The following is a 16,794-nucleotide window of genomic DNA, read 5'->3' on the forward strand; positions in this document are numbered from 1 at the left end:
TCACGTACGAAGTTAACGAGTCATTTGCGTGTCCTTTCACCGGCTCGGTCACGGCGCACCGATTGTAAACCAACGAACACATCGGTGTTCCAAAGAATCCTCACCGATTAGGAAATCACGAGCGGGCGAGCTGAAAATAACGATCGTCCAGGCGCGGATTCCGCGAAACGGAATCGGGAACTACGGAGTCGGCGCGAGCGCGTATCGTTTCTAGACGCGAAGAAATCGGCGGGGCTTGATTCGCGTCCAGAATCCGTGGGCGAGCAACGGACGTCATTAGAAAACTTGCAACTTCCTCGACGAGTTCGTCCTTGACGAGCGAACGATATTTCTGCGAGCGCGAGAAGGGAACGGACGTGTGGCGGGGGGCGCGAGGGTGAGATTTGTCCGGTCTTCCGTCAGTGTCATTGCCGACGACAGCGAGAAATTATTCGCACGAGGTGGAGGACTGTCGTCGCGTTTCCAGATGCGCCGCGAAATGTAAAAATAATCGCGAGACGATATTTTACGCTTACATCGGACCGCCGTGTCCCGTGATCGCTCGTCGAGGTTTCGATTTCGTCGTACGCCTCGCGTACTGGCCCCGACTATCGTTCGCGTGTTCCCGCGCGAGACGTTGATCTTTGAACGACGGTCTCGCGCCGGAACGAGATAAATATTGACGCACCGGTGAAATTCGAGATGCGTTGTAAATTCACATCGGTGACTTCCGAGCGGTGATTAGATACCGCATTGGGAACGTCGAACGGATCCCGATGCGATACGATGGAAAAATATCGTCCTCGGTTTCGAAGTTTCGGCCAGTGGAACGAGATCGAGCCGACGCGGCAGTAGTACGAAAAAAATCGAGCACAACCGAGACGATGCGACGCGACTACGATCGTACTACGTCGCGCGGTTTTCGATGGTTGAGCGCGGTACACGGATATCGGGCTCGGCGAACCTCCACGGGCACGTTCCGATTAAACGAATCGTAATCTCCTCTCCCCTGTATTTACCTTTACGCGCGATCGAGGTTGCGCGCACGAGTCGACGAAACGTTCCTTATCGAGAAAACAACATCGTTTCGGGAAACGCGTCGCGGTTGCGCACGTAATTAGAGTTTCGGTCTTGGCATCGTACGAGTCCGTGAAACGGATTCCCGGAAGCTATTATTTTCATTTTGGCTGCTAATGACCGAACTGCACACGAGCGAAGATCCACGGCGGCTCCGTCATTTTCCGGACACGATGATTACGTTTGCTCGTAATTGCGTTCGTTGATACGGTACAGGAGGGATTTCTACGCGACCGTTCGAGCTCGGTGAAATTATCCACCGGGTGCACGGCGAACCGGTAGTTACGTAAACGCGTTAACTTCTCGCGATCGCGATCGCGGTTGCGCGTGTCTCTCGATAACGCGAACGCGTCGGTGCCATTATTATTAGAAACGTAAATATCAACCGGCATCATCGTTATTAATAGGTGTTGCACGTTATTCGCAACAAGTGCTACAAATTCGAACGACGTTCGCGATTTTACGCGTTTCGTCTCGAGGTCGCGTTCGAGCGACGCGACTTCGACATCGAGCGCCGAGGCGACCGTCGAAAGGCAAGTATCACCGAAACGAGGGATTCGATCGAGGGAAAACGTTTCGAACCGAGAGAAACGACCACGGGAGTTTCGCGAGAAATCGGTCGGCGCACGGTGGGAGTCGATAGGAGGTGTCTTCCGTCGTCGACGGCAAAACGCGGCTGGACGACGGCCAAATTCAAAAATAAGCCGAAATTCGACGGATTCGCCGATCGTCCACGACCACTTCGCGAGCGTATCGCGGGTGAGGAGGGAGAGGAGAGGGGGGCGGGGGTCTTCGCGCGGACCAGCTTCGCGACCGATTTCTTCCATCGCGGCGAGACTCGCACCGCGCGCAAAGGTTAGACGCGCGAACCAGTCTAACGTTCGCGCGAATTTCGACGAGTCATCACTATTTCTGTGTCGTTCGCTTGCCAAGCGACGGAGGCGAGCGTTGGTCCTACGGGCTCGCCGTCTCGTCCCCTCGTCTAAATAAAAAGATGTACACACAGCCACCACCCACAAACGAAACAACCGACGATGACAAGGTTCCTATAAAAATTTTCGACGGTGCGCGTCATCGCGCTCCGCGCCGCACCGCGCCGCACCGCGCCGCACCGAGCACGGGAGTCCCGTGATTCGTGAAATTCGATTCGGGAACACTTTTTTAACACGGGACGCGTTGACGCAACCGTCTAACGGGTCCGCGATGACGACACACGAACCGCGTTCGTTCCACCGCGGCCCCGTATTTTTAAATCCCGCCTTTTATCCCGCGCCGAACGTACCCGCGCGAATCTTCCGCGATCGCCGTCTATAAATCACTCGGTCTCTCACCGGCGCAGACGGGACTCGAGATGCTCCACGGTGAGAGTCGGTCTCTCGTCGCGCGTACGAGCGAGCGAACGTGTGCGAGCGAGAGGGAGGGAAAAGTGGGAGAGAAGCCGCGGTGAAAAGGGACGGAGGGGTTAAGGGAAAGAGAGAGGGGGTGGCCAAGCGGAAGGAGAGAGAGAAGGATAGAGAGCCTTTTGAGACCCCTCGGTGACCAGTTTAGTTCTGCTTGGCATTCGAACCGCACGGTGAGATCATGTGACAGAACACACCGTGGATCCTCGCACCTCGATCAAGGATCTCAGACGCGAAACGGATAAGAAAACCGGCGGCCGGCAGTGATCGAGAGGTCGCGACCGGGCGATCCGGTGGCTGTGAATCTCGCGAGGCGCGATTCGTTCGCGCGCGGTTGCTCGTCGATCGGATCGGGAACCGTACACGGTTTCACCGATCGGGTTACGCGTATCCTCCGTACCGTCCGATGAAAATTTTGCTCTCGTTAGTACGCGACTCGACGATCCCACGGTCCGCCCGTTTACGAAGAAAGTAGGAAGTGCGCGCCCGGTGAAGATAGTATACCGTAAAAGGTAGTCCAGGATATCGGCGTGCCGAGTACCTACCTACCTACCTACCTACCTACCTACCTACCTAGCTACCTACCTACCTACCTACCTACCTACCGCGCTCCTTTCCCGTCTTCCGCGGAACGCGCATCAAGGATGATCGGCTGCGAAGGCATACGGCTCCCAGTCTCGACGCGTCGCGTAACGTGCGCGCTCCGTTTGAACCAACAAACGCTCGCTGCGTGAAAACCGGCCGCATACGTTTACCGAGGAAAGTGGTCGCGTGTGCGCGCCCGCGTGTGCGTTCGTGCGCGCGTCCGATCGCCTAGAGCCGGTACACGCTTTAAATGACACTTGTGAAACCGAGGCGCACACATTTTCACCGCTCGGAGCGAGGAACAGCGGTGAAGAGGGTCGTTGACAGCATCGGGCCGCGATAAACCTACCGGTAAGAACGAGCCGTAGTGGCCACCGTCCCGAGGAGAAAAGAGACCAGAGGAGAAAGAAAAAAGAACCGCTCGACTCGAGTTCCCTCGCACCTGTCGCGACCAGTGGACCAAAGTTACGCGCGTACGTTCTTCCGGTTGTAATTCGTTCGTCGGGATCTGTAGCGCGTGTACGCGCGACACTCCACGCGAAAGAAAAGGATCCTCGTCGTTGTCGTCGTCGTTGTCGAAAAGGTCGCGGATGGCAGATATGAGGTCGAGTCGTCGGTACGCGATCTAAGAATATCGCGAGTGGATCGTTGAACCGGGGCTTCCTTTCTTTCCACGTGTCGGCGGACCGAGGGAAATAAATCGGAAACTTTCTCCGCAGCCGTCGACTCCTTCAGTACTTTGTAAACTATGTCGGGAGACACCACGTCCGACGAGGAGGGATCCCAGGAGGACTCGCCGCGTTACGACGTCGACGATTTGGAAATTATTAAAACCATAGGTGAGCATCGTGCAACGGTTAACAACGACACCTCTCGCTGGAAAGTAGCGGTCTCCTTGGTTGTCCCGATCGGAGTTCTTCGCCGATCTAGCCGAGCTTTCTATTTGTCTCGAGGCTGATTCGAAACGGTGTTTAGAGACGTGTCTCTTTAGGAGGAAAGATCGCTGATCGTATCGTACGTGCACCGGTACGTTCTAAGGACGCAACGAACTCGTGAATCGAGTTAAACGCGAAAACGGAACGCGCGCCTCTCCTTTCCAAGTATCGTATTTGTCCGATCCTGCGCAAAGGGTGTCGTTTCAATCGAGCAATAAGTTTCGCGGTATACGCGACAGACTTTTCGTGTCCGTTGGTCGCAAAGGTGAACGAAACGAACGCGCGAAACGAAAGTAATAAAAAATTGCGAGAACGAATTACGCTTCGGAGCGTAACCTTGGATCGCAAAGTTCGTTAGTAATTGAAGGCTCCGTGTCTCGTTGTATCTCTTCCACCGACTCTGCGCAGGATTCACCTATTTGTAAACATATTCCACTTGCAACGATCGTAACTCTCCGCATGGGAAGTATCATCGACGATTGTTCATTGCGCCGAGACGTCTCCCCATTGTTCGAATAAAAGGAAGGTTCGTTCCGTTGCGTATTGTTCCTCCGTAGAGAATATTAAAGAAGAACCAAAGCAAACTACCCTCGAAGCGAGGAAGTGGGCCACTGGAGAGCGAGAGGCCACCGAGTGTATATTTAACTGGTCGTTAAGTCGGAGTTACACGAGAGACTCGATCGGTAAACTGCAGGTGTTCCCGCTTGTGGTTTTTCAAACATTCCGACAACTCTTGCGAAATAATTATTTATATGACCAACACCGTCCGATAGAAATGCAAATTTTCGTACCTCATCGTCGCGCCTCGCGATGCCAATAAGACGCACGTAACGCGCTAACGAAAAACGATCGTGCTATCGCGCGTTCGAGCTATTCTAATTCTCGCGCAAACCTCGACGTATACCACCAGGCTTCTGTTTATCGTTGGTTAATGCACGATATTACGCGACGGGTAAATAAATCCCCCGGAACGTTTAAATCCTTTATCGTTCCATTTACTTCGATCGTGCTTAGACGAGATTCGCGCATAAAACAGCACGCGCGCCCCGAACGAAGATCGATCAGGACAGATGTGCCAGACCGCTTCTTTGAGACGTAAAACAAGTTTTGGCCGAACACCAAAATCCTCTCGAGTGTCCGTATGGGAAAAAAAGCAACGTATCGAGGGGAACGTTTGGTGCACGAATTTCGTACGGGGCGGTCTTCTTGTTGAACGAACATCGTCGAGCCAAGTGTCCGTGGAAACGTTGGAAAAAATACGTTACTCGTCGATATTTTTAATTCGCGTCCGCTCGGTTGATCGCGTTCGTTCTATCGGTCAACGTCCCAGCTATTTTTTTTTTCGTTATCGTTCCGTTCGCGGTTCTCACGCGAGGGATTACCGCAGAATCCTTGAAAAATTCATGAACAAAGACGGTTGCCGGCAATTACGTAAATTTTCCACCGTCCCACGGAACATTTAAAACTACGCATGCCGGAAGCTGTTGGTCGTTTTATCATCGACACCTGTTCCCAGCTGTCTTCTGGCAGACACCGCGGTCGTTCCAAGGGACAGACAACACGGTTTCGCTCCTTATTTCGCGCGCTGCCAATTCCGCCACGCTTGTAATGGCAGCTCACCGCGCGATACGCAGCCGCGACCGTGATAGAACGCGTCGTTCGAGGCAATTTGCCGGTTAATTTCGGCGCCGAGTGCAGACTGGGCCCCCGTTAATTGGTCGTGGTACGTTGGGCAGACCGACTTTTTAGTCACCTGCATTCGTGGGAAAAGTGCATTAAACAGACCGGGGAACGCTCGCGGATTATGCGACTAGAGAGAGCGTTGATAATTAACAGATCGTTTCGGCGATAAATAACACGCGTGTAACCTTTTTTCTTTTTTTTTTTGCGTCTCGCCACCTTGAATCGTAATACGAGAACGGTCAACACTCGCCGCTAGACCCGCCGCCGTTCAAGAAACGGTATTTAATTTTACGCTCGAAAATTCGTAACGTCAACGCGCGATCCACTTACACTTTGGAACGAAAAGCGTAACGAAAAATTCTTGGAACGCTAAATCTTGCAAAGTTGCCACCGATACAGCGTAAAGTGGACACGGAGTGTCTTTCAATTCGCGAGGAACGTTTTTTTAGAGAAAGAGTCGAGGAATGGTCTCTCGACGAGCCTTGTTTTCGTTTTAGCGTCTCGAGGTACAAATTGGACAAGGCAAGGTACCGGTGGTATTATTTTTATAATCGAGAGTCGGTATTCATCGATTACGCGAGACTCGTTGTTTCCAGGCACAGGTACCTTCGGCAGAGTGGTCCTCTGCAGGCACCAGGGGACCCCGATGGCTCTGAAGATTCTTTCGATGGTGGACGTGATCAGACTGAAGCAAGTCGAGCACGTGCGGAACGAGATCACCGTGTTGAAGGAAGTTAAGCATCCCTTTATCGTAAACATGTGAGCGATACTTGCTTTCTCCTTTCTTCCCGTTTAAATATCTTACGAAATCGTTTTGCCCGTTCGATACTCGGATACTCGTACGCGAGTGCGTTTCTTCGAAAAGAACGATGCCTTCGGAGCGAGGAAGTGCATCGCGTTTTACGCGCGTCGGTAATTAAGAAAGTTGCGGGTTTGTCGGTCGGACGAAAGAAATTGTGGAAAAGAAAGCGTGACTAAGAACGACGAGAGTGATACCTGATAATCTTCTATGAACGATTTACGTCACAACCGTCCAATTAGTGGTCGCTGTGAACAGGTGAAAATCAACATTGGCGTCTGTTTCGAAGCGATTATTTCAAAAGAAAACGAGAAACTTATTAACGATTCCGTTGTGCGCGGCAACCATTTTCGATTATCATTCCCAGGGAGAAGTAATTAATCAACGCTCCGGACAACTCGGTTGATGTAGTTGTACAACGTCTGTCAACGGTTCGGCGATTCTATTCAGAAGTGAAACTCGTTCCCGAGCTTTTACCTTTAATTTTACCGTTTGAAATCCCGCTGGAAAGTCCTTGGTCGCGTTACAAGTTCAGCTTCGTATTCGAAAGAGGGCCCCGCGACGCAAAAGTTTCGCGCCTCGATCGATTCCTCTTCCAGCCTGAACCACCCTTCTGAACGCGTTCCAATTTTCCAGGCTCTGGAGCGGAAGGGACGAGGCGAGAGTTTACATGCTGTTGGAGTTCGTGGCCGGTGGCGAATTGTTCTCTTACCTGAGGGCCGCCGGTAGATTTTCCGGGCCCACTAGCTGTTTCTACGCGGCGGAGATCGTCTGCGCTTTGGAATACCTCCACAGCAAGCACATAGTTTACAGAGACCTGAAACCCGAGAATCTCCTGCTGGACAGTCAAGGCCACCTGAAAATCACCGATTTCGGTTTTTCCAAGAAGCTCACGGACAGGTAGTACGCTGACGCACCTGAAACAACTTCGATTTAATAATAGACCGTTTCTTATCTGACTACGTGTTTTCACGACGACGTGTTGCAACACGTGTACCGCGAGCCTGCTAGGGACGTAACAATGTTTCGTTTATTCTTTTTTTTTTCTCTTCCTTCACGGCACGTCGGTATCCAGTAACGAAGTAAACGTACAAATATTTTATCAACTCGGCGCCGTCCACCTTGACATTCGTAATCAGATCTGTACACACCGCGCGGTAAAGTGCGTTTATTCTTCGAATCGCGATACATTCGCGATAGCGTCTATTCTAAATGCCCCCATCTGGTTTTATCTCTTTATCGACAACCCGCGACACGGCTATTTAATTATGCAGAAAAAGCATCGATAACCGTGCACGATACGCAAAGGTCTACTCTCCCTGCGTCGAATCGACATTGTAGCGAGTAGAGTACGCACGATGCTAACCATTCCCGATGATCGTCGTCTTTCGTAGAACGTGGACACTCTGCGGTACACCGGAGTATTTGGCGCCAGAAATAATTCAGAGCAAAGGACACAACAAAGCGGTGGATTGGTGGGCGCTCGGAGTTCTGATCTACGAGATGTTGGCCGGCTTTCCGCCGTTCTTTGACGATAATCCTTTTGGCATCTACGAGAAGATACTGAGCGGGAGGATAGAGTGGCCAAAACACATGGACCCGATCGCCAAGGACCTGATCAAAAAGTTACTGGTCGCTGACAGAACCAAGAGACTAGGAAACATGAGACAGGGGGCCGACGACGTGAAGAGGCATCGTTGGTTCAAGCTGGTCGAGTGGCTATTGGTAAATCGATTTCTGTTTCGATGTTGATCCATTTGTAAGCTCGTATTCTTCCGTTTCGTCGTGGATAGAGAAATGGAGCAGAGGTGAACAAAATCTGTTCGCATTTGTTCCATCCTCGACGGAACTTACGGAGATACTCGTCCTCGTCTCGTAATCGAGCTCTGCATTTTTCTAACGTAGCTTGCGAACACGACAGGTACCCCAGAGAGCTCTAACTCCACCGATAAGGCCAAGAGTGAAGGCACCGGGCGATCCGAGCTGTTTCGACGATTATCCTGAAACCGACTGGCGTTCCCAACCTCCATTGCCACCGGAACAGCTCGCCCTGTTTCAAGATTTCTGAAAACGAGCGTCGCGATTTTCCGAAATTTCGCGTCCAGCAATCCGGTCGTTCCGAATCACTCCAGGAATGATCGTAAATCGGTATCAAGATACGCAGATTCGTTGAAACTGCGTAAACGGCGTCTGTACAAACTCGTGCTTAAACCTTAGTCTCCTTTTTCATTTTGTACATAGTTGTTATTTTGTATTTTCGTTCCGCATTATTTATTTGTACGCGCTACGTAGGATAGACGTATTTCTTCGTTGTTTCTTTCTTTCTTTCCTTTTCTTCTTTCTTTTTTTTTTGGTTTCGATCGTTGTTCCAACGAGACATTGTAAATAAAGAAAAAATTGTGCGAATCGATGGGCAGAACGGGTGTTCGTTCGGTCGAAGCGAGATATGGGCGATGCAATGGAATTGTTCGAAGACATTTAATATTGCGTACTCGTATCGATGTATGTTCCTTCTAATACGTAAGCGAGAGAAAGCGCCGACAGAAATATAATATAATTTTTTTAAGAGGACACATGTAAAGTATTGTAACAACGTGTATGTGATAGAGATCGGATGATAATAAACGAATCGTGCACTTTTTTTTAAATTTCAAATCGTGCGTCGAAACGCATCGTTCGAGCGTCTCTCGTACGCGAGCTGAAAATCGATGCGTTTTTACGCGGCCGGTCGCGATAATATCGATCAGCTCGCGAGCTACGTCTCTACCGTTAATGTTTAAACGAGGGCTGAATAATTTATACCAAAAGCCAACACGCGACTCCCCGTCAGGCTTCGATAAAACGCAGCAATCCGCTTGGAAACGAATCAGTACGTTCGTTGAGGCTGATTCGAAACGATCGTCGGAATCGACGGATTTCTCGAAATTGAAAAATAAAATTGACCATTTCAACGATGTCCAATCGATTCTCCGGTAGACGATCACGGTTCCTCCGGTTCAATTACGTCAACCCGAACGTTTCGAGACCGTCGATCGTCAAAACGATTAAATTCATCGACGTGAAATCTATCGACGCGGTCGACACCTCGGAGAAGACTAAAAACGTACCGACCGTACGAGACGTTTTGAACGATTATTTGGGAAGCACTTCCGTGCACGGTTTGCAGTACTTTGGCAAGATAGACATCAAAGTCGGGATATGCGGGAAGATCTTGTGGACCTGCTCCATGCTGGTTGGATTCGTCTGTACGTTGCGTTTTCGCGACACGCGATCCATGTTTCTGAAACGAGGTCGCAAAATTGACGAAAGAGCGCCTAATCGGCAAGGGTACGCGACGAGAGCAAATTGACGAAAAAGCCTAATCGTACGCGAACGCTTCTCGAGAGTAGAGCCGGTTCAAACTCCTATTTGCGAAGTGGTCAAAGTGACCTTCATTACCGAGCACAGAGGCAGCGCGTTGTATCATTAATTGACGGCAATTAAATTATCAAGGTCTACATTGACGTTTCCGATTCGATGCAAAACATATTTTGCTTCGTCAACGTGTAAACACACTGAAACACGAGTCGCGTGCGTCTCGCGAGCGAAAAAGTTTCGTAAGCTTCGCGAGAACATTTTCTCGTGTTCGAGACGCGAATTTCAATGGCGTTATTCGACATTTTCTTTTCTTTTTTGCATCGTTTGCAAAACTCGTGGAACGAGAGAGTTTCGTTGCAGGTTTAACTCTGATGGTGATACAATTCCTGCGACGTTACACCGACAATCCGACCACCTCGTACATAAAATCTTTTCATACACCGATCTTCGAGGCGCCGTTCCCAGCGATCACGATCTGCCCTTTCTCACAGACTCCTTTGCACAGACGCTTAAAAATTTTAGACGGCGTCAACTTGCCCGATAACGTGACCAGAGAGATCGCGATGACTTTCCTGAAGTGGGTAACGCTTGATAAAAGAACATCGCGAAACGAGAACGAGACATTCTGCGCGCGATTAATGCGATTGTATTCGTCACAGATACGGTCATTTGATAACTCAGCCCTACGCTATACGCAAGTACGAGAATATGAACGAACTGAAGGCGTTCCTAGAGGCGAACGAGTGGACGGTGTTGGATTTCTTAAAAATCTTGAAACCCTGCGAGGATACGGTCGATCTGTGCTGGTGGAACAGCGAACGCATCGATTGCAACGAATTCGTCACGATCTCGTACACTTCCTACGGACTGTGCTGCTCCTTCAATTATCTACTCGAAGATTACGTGGGACGCGAAATGCAAGTACACTAGCGACGTATACACTGCTCGAAACAATCGAATGCGTCGACCGATTCGAAGAACTCGATCGTTCGATGCTACGAAAGCTCTGGTACACTTACACGGGATATCACGGAACCCAATAAGGAAATGTTTAGTCAGCGTAGATCGAAAGGTTAACATTGTTAAAATCGGAAGAGTTCTTCGGTTCAACCAACATCCTAAACTTGTTACAAACAAAAATCCAAGAGATACTTTTACGCGAACTTGATCTCGAATAATTCATTCGCTTTGCGATTTATTTGCGGAATATTTGAAGTTCCATAAATTTCCAAAAACGCGCCATTTTCACGTGGACAATTTTTTATCCCCGAGGGGCTGCTTTATTCCATAAGTTCTAAACCATAATTCGAACACCTTGTATAAGTTCAGTCGTATTGCACATTATTCGTCTCAACCCGGATATTCGATTAAATTATTCCGGGTTATCCTGAAACTCGATGCTTCGATTATTTTTCGCAGTTTCGTTTAGTCGGTACCAGAATTTCATAACAGGCAATCTTTAACGAGATATCATTGCACTTGATTTGTTTGAAAATGTTTAGAGGACAGCCAAAACCAACGCCAGGGTTCTCCGTTGGTTTTGGTCGGAGGGGTGGTCTCAAACTGGTATTAAAAAAGGAGGCTCTCACCAATGAAAACTTCTCCAGCAACGAATTTAACAAAATGGTCACGAACAGCGACGGAGTGTTGGTAGGATAACATTACTATTTTACGGAACAATGTTTAAGATAAATTAGAAAGGACAAAGAAACTACTCGAATTATGGAGGTATATCGAAACAAACGAGTGTACGGTATTTGTTGTATATTAACGGATGTTTCAGAAGCTGTTACCAATATACCTGTACGTCCGCGTTACTTTTTATCGTAACAGAAGTTTTCCAAAAAAAATACAGCAATCGCTGCGTCTACGTTTGGTCCATACACATAAACGTTTTAACAGCGTTTCTTATTTTTCGAACAGGTGATTGTTCATCACAGCATGGATTTCCCAGGACTCAACAGCAATACGTACGTCGTGCAGAAGAATATCGAAATGCAGGTGATGTATTCGATTTACTTAACCGCCGAGAACTCTGTATTATTATATTTAGCTGTCGTTCAATAATATACAAAGTAATCACCGCAACTTGAAAAAACTGAGTATCGATACCACTTTGGTAAAACGTATCGACAGATCGGGATAAAGCCAGAGCTGATCGAAAAACCGGAAGGATTCTATCATTACAACAAGAACGACGAAATTGTTCCCGTGTGCATTTCGAACAACAAAAACAACCTACTTTACTTCCCCACCTATCGATATATGAACTGCTACGCGGACTGCAGACTCAGAGCGATGATACAGATTTGCGGATGCGTGCCGTTCATTTTCAATCAAATAGCGGTGTACAATCACCTCAAAGTAAATAGATCGATCCTCGAACTGTGCCTTTACCTGCGTGCATACGTTTCGTGATAACAATACCGTTCCAGCATTGCGATATAGACGGCCTGACCTGTATCCAGGAAAACGCGAATCTTGTAAGCATCGTCAAGGACGTTCAAAAGCCGAATTTCACCTGCTTGTGTCGTTCACCGTGCCAGGATGTCACTTACGAAGGTTTCCCCAACTCGATGGCTCTGAGCAGCCTTAACACCTCGTCCAACTAGTAAGTCGAGTTTCCATATCGTGTACGCGTATTAGAATCAGATCGAAATCGGTAAGCGCTAAATAGTGTGCCTGATTGAAGCCACGGATCCGAATCATTTCGCAATCTTAAACTCTTCTTCGATAAAAATCGTCATTATCCTCACTTTGCTTCGGATATACGGGCACGTTCGAACTATAGATACTTTCGAGCTCGAATGTTAGGAGAGGTCGTCCACCTTTGTCGATAACCTCGAGGAGCCAAAATATTTGGCGCTCACTTTGGCTCGACCTTGAAACCGAGTATTTATTTCTACCGCGTCGTTCGGTTACCGCGGTAGCACCATCGCGGGTTGTTGCAACAACGAGAGTCGTTTCTTTGTTACAGCAGGGACGTATCGCGAGACGCAGCCGTTTTACGCGTTTTCATGAAGTCACAGGTCTTTCAGATGACGGAGACGCTCCCAGCGGCCGACGAGATCTATCTTTTGGGTAACGAGTTCGAACACGTGTATCGCGATACATTTCGAGCGACTATGCGTTTCACGGAATCTCTGCTTGTATGTTTCAGCGTCGATAGGCGGAATATTCAGCCTGTTTCTCGGTTGTAGCTTCCTGAGCCTCGGGGAGATCTTTTATTTCGGTGGTTTGTTGTGTCGCGCGATTTTCTTGAATCGAAACACCGAGAAACCTTCTCCGAAAAGGAAACGGATCGCCCACGATAATCGTACAATGGACACTTGAACGATACTATCATTGATCGTTGGTAAATGTACACACGGAGTTCGTGTGCCGGTCTCACGGACAGATTAAATGTTTTGCCTTTCTCTCGCTTGGTTTTTAAACACCTTCGTACGGCACGGAGGAACACGGGATCAACGATTCTTTCCAAATCGATAATTCGATCGACACGATTCGTTACACAAGTTCGGGCGGTCTATTGTGTAACACCGTTGGCATACACGGAGCAGCAAGAATCTGGAGCAGTTAGAGATCTATTTCGAGCGATTACTGGAACGCCACGGAGGCGTTTACATCCACGACCGTAAAAATATTTACTACGGTCAGTTTCCGCTTTAATGGTTCCTTCGTCAATGTAATTACCATCTCGGTACGGCGCGCTTGTGTCGATCGCTTCGAGAACGGAAATCGACGCTATCACCTTTGGCAACGCAATCAACGTTCGAACGCGATGTTGATCGTACAGTGATCGCGGAACGAGGTCCGCGGTGAAAATACAGGACGTGTATTTATTTTGCCCGCGAATTTCGAAGAAGAGAAAACGGTAAGCGGTCGACGAATGTGTTACGCTACGGTAAGTATTCTATTTATAAGTAAAAGAAAAAAAAAACGTATTCGAATAAATCGGTAATCCGATCCTGGATAAATACATACCAGCGGGCGGGCATCGTTACGCAACGAGCAGGAGGATCTGTCGATTTCGCTTCGTGTTTAGCACGGGCAATATATTCGGATAGCGACGATGCTCATAACGTCTATTTTCGGAAACGCTATCGAAAATACCGATTTAGTTCTCTGTACGCCGACTGTACGGCTGTACACTATGAAAAGAGCTGGAAGCACCGGCTATTTTCGACTAACACGCCCACGTGTTTCTTACGCATCGTCCGTGTACCCGAAATGTTTTCCATCCTCGCGCGACGTCGCGCGTGTCTTCCTTTCTTTTTAAACGGGGGACTTTAAATTACGTACCGCATTTCCTTCGTGTTTATAACATCTTGACAGCCGCCCCCGTTACATTTCTACATGGATGTTTAACACCGGGCAGGTGTAACGTAACGTTTCGACTTTACGAGGAAACGTTCGCTTCCCTTTGATCGTTCGCGCGTATTGGCTCGGTCGCGCTCGTGGTTACTGGTAAGACTGGCATTATATATTTGTCGATTTTATTAGAAATAAAACTGTTCCTTCGGCGTCCCATTACCGTGACCGTGGAATACATGGAATTGTACGGATGAAGTGTAAATAAGTTCGAAGATCATCGAGAACGTGGAAACTCGAACGGTTTGCACTTGTTGCGTTCATTTTGAATATTTTCTTTTTTTTTTTTTCTTTTTTTATACAAATCGGCGAATACGACCCGGAGGGTGTCAAACGAGCAAAGGAAGGACCGGCTTGCGGTGCGTCCTGAGTAATCGCGAACCAATCGAGGATAACAGGCTGTCGACGTGTTCCTTTCGTGCTTCTTACTTCACTCCTGAAATCAATAAAGGTAATCGCATTTTACAAGAAAACATCACCACCGTGGACGCGAGTAGCGTGAATTTTTAACGACGAACGCAAAGTCGCGTCTCGCTCGGAGCCTTCCCGCCTTTGTTCCGGAGATTTCAACGATCGCGATAATAAGAAGCAACCGTTAGAAATTTCACAAAAAAAAAACCCTCCACCGAGACAATGAAAATGTGTTCGAATTGAAAAACTCACCATGCCGAGTCGAATATACTCCAAAGTTAAAACAATCCCGCGTACAACAACCAGAGACAAATCAGCAGAAGTATGAGTATAAAATACGTGGTCAAGATGTTCTTCGTTTCGTGGGCCGGCTGTGGCATTTTTCAGTGTTCACTGGAAGTTCACGACACTGAGGAGGACAAAAAAGCATTCGTTTGAGTTCACATTTTCGACAATTGTTGCTCGATGCGTACCCCGAACGAACGAATCTGAAAATCGTTCAACTACTTACGAAGAAGTATCGGTGGTCGTTAAGGATCTTTGTTCTTAAACGTGGAGTTCGTCGGCAACGTTGGCCACCGCTCGTTATCGTTTTATTTAATCAAACTTCGTGTAATCGTGGAAAGATCGATCAACGATCAAAACAAATGAGTCGGTCGCTGGAAACGTTGCGGCTGGACAACGGATTCGTAGGGAACCGAGGAAACAACAAGTACCGCGCCACTTTGCGTTCGATCATCGACTGGATCACTCAACGCAGGATCCGCGATGATCCCGAAATTCCTCCAGGAACCGTGGTTAAATCCCCACCCGTGCTGTCGCGGACACCGCGTTGCACCTTCCCTTGTAACTTCTGCTCCAGGATTGGTAGCCCAGGTCCCACCACCGTCTGCTGGTGCGAAACCAACAAGTTCTGCCACCTCGAGTTATATTAAGCATCGTGAATATATTGGATACAGTTTCGGAGGAAAAAGCTTCGAATCGATTCGTGATCGTCGATTCAAGGGCGATCGCGGGTTCACGGTCTTCTGGATGCCAAATTTTGGCGATCGGATACCATGGGTTTCGGGACATTTGGTAAAGTCGAGCAGTGCTCCCGTATCGAACGATTGAACATTAGTTTTACACGTGTGCAAGCCCATACCGAGCGAAATGGTAAACATCGTTCCGTACGTAACATTGTAAAATTAACTTCTCGCGCCCCGAACTCTAACCGAGCTCTACCTTCCTACCTCTGTTTTGTTCCTTTCCGCGGAACGATTCTCAACAATTGCAATATTTTTCCACCAATCGTTGTTCGCGCGTTGTACGAAAGGTTACGGAGCGATAAAGCGCGAATCGAGCGTACCATGGGGGCAAAGCTAATTTAATTATAAAGTAAGAACGAGGAGGGGAAACGGATAGAAGTCGCCCAGCGGTTGAGAGCACGAAAAGAATCGGTTTTTATTTTTAAACGAAGTTGCTCCCGATGACTCCCACGCATCGAACTTGGATTCGTGACAGAATCCACGTGCGGGGTGCCACGATATTTCACACGTGACCGAATATAACGAAAATTCCGTAATTCCCTGGAAAAGGTTCGAACGCAACTCACGGTCGATTCGATAGTTCTTGACCAATGTCCGGTTCAACAACGAGGGCCTCTATTAAGCTACCCGTACAGAGATGTACAATTGAAACGACGATACGCATCGTTGCGTAAAAGGCGAGGTGCAGCCAAGGCGCTGTTATTAACCCATTGACAGTTTAGTCGAGGAGAGACTCGGACCGGGCGATACGTCAAAACCGTGTACAGACAGACGGACGAACGAACAGGTGAGTGAACAGACACATGTCTACGAATTGTTGCACGTACCGTAGGAATTATCGTATTCGATGCACAGTGGTGCCATGTATTAAATCGATACAAAAGTCCTTCAATTTGATCGATGGACGACTATTCTGGTCGTCGAGAGAACTCGGTCGGTGAAGTTTTACGTTCGATTAGGCTCTAGAACGGCTCCTCTTCAGTAATGCGCGCCAACGTTGTTCATCATTTCCAGACCCTCGTCTAATTTTAACACGTAAACCAAACATTAACCTCGATGGACAATGTACGTACATCTTCGATCCAAGTTACCGTTACGTAATGTTTTCCGATGAGACCGTGACTTTAATGCCTGTACGGTCACGCATTTGTAGCTCGCGATTTCGTCAA

At 48.4% G+C, this 16,794-nt stretch overlaps 2 protein-coding genes and 1 long non-coding RNA gene across 6 annotated transcripts; 2 read left to right on the top strand and 1 right to left on the bottom strand.

Annotated features, from left to right (window-relative positions):
* The first annotated feature begins 2,173 nt into the window (after nt 1-2,173).
* On the top strand, nt 2,174-9,099 carry Pka-c3 (Protein kinase, cAMP-dependent, catalytic subunit 3). Of its 3 annotated transcripts, XM_076322085.1 has the most exons (6): nt 2,402-2,629; nt 3,761-3,880; nt 6,256-6,418; nt 7,095-7,358; nt 7,853-8,183; nt 8,380-9,099. In XM_076322085.1, the coding sequence occupies exons 2-6, from the start codon at nt 3,790-3,792 to the stop codon at nt 8,524-8,526; spliced, it is 996 nt and encodes a 331-aa protein (XP_076178200.1). In that variant the 5' UTR covers nt 2,402-2,629; nt 3,761-3,789; the 3' UTR covers nt 8,527-9,099. The 3 variants fall into 3 exon arrangements, with proteins under 3 accessions (XP_076178208.1, XP_076178200.1, XP_076178216.1); XM_076322093.1 differs by having other exon boundaries at nt 2,174-3,880; nt 8,364-9,099; XM_076322101.1 differs by lacking the exons at nt 2,402-2,629; nt 3,761-3,880 and adding an exon at nt 6,019-6,186.
* Nucleotides 9,100-9,252: 153 nt separating this feature from the next.
* On the top strand, nt 9,253-13,304 carry LOC143152200 (sodium channel protein Nach). 2 transcript variants are annotated; one of them, XM_076322048.1, is made up of 9 exons: nt 9,253-9,703; nt 10,176-10,392; nt 10,475-10,732; nt 11,318-11,465; nt 11,739-11,816; nt 11,952-12,179; nt 12,251-12,426; nt 12,793-12,896; nt 12,976-13,304. In XM_076322048.1, exons 1-9 carry the CDS (start codon nt 9,412-9,414, stop codon nt 13,146-13,148), a joined length of 1,674 nt encoding a protein of 557 aa, XP_076178163.1. In that variant the 5' UTR covers nt 9,253-9,411; the 3' UTR covers nt 13,149-13,304. The 2 variants fall into 2 exon arrangements, with proteins under 2 accessions (XP_076178163.1, XP_076178172.1); XM_076322057.1 differs by having other exon boundaries at nt 9,649-9,785.
* Nucleotides 13,305-14,303: 999 nt separating this feature from the next.
* On the bottom strand, nt 14,304-15,459 carry LOC143146258 (uncharacterized). The gene is made up of 3 exons (XR_012991872.1): nt 15,109-15,459; nt 14,850-15,006; nt 14,304-14,622 (listed from the first exon to the last, which is right to left on the bottom strand). It is a non-coding gene; the product is annotated as an uncharacterized LOC143146258 (long non-coding RNA).
* Between the last annotated feature and the right edge of the window lie 1,335 nt (nt 15,460-16,794).

This window comes from Ptiloglossa arizonensis, chromosome 1 (assembly GCF_051014685.1).
Source record: "Ptiloglossa arizonensis isolate GNS036 chromosome 1, iyPtiAriz1_principal, whole genome shotgun sequence".
Taxonomy (NCBI): domain Eukaryota; kingdom Metazoa; phylum Arthropoda; class Insecta; order Hymenoptera; family Colletidae; genus Ptiloglossa; species Ptiloglossa arizonensis.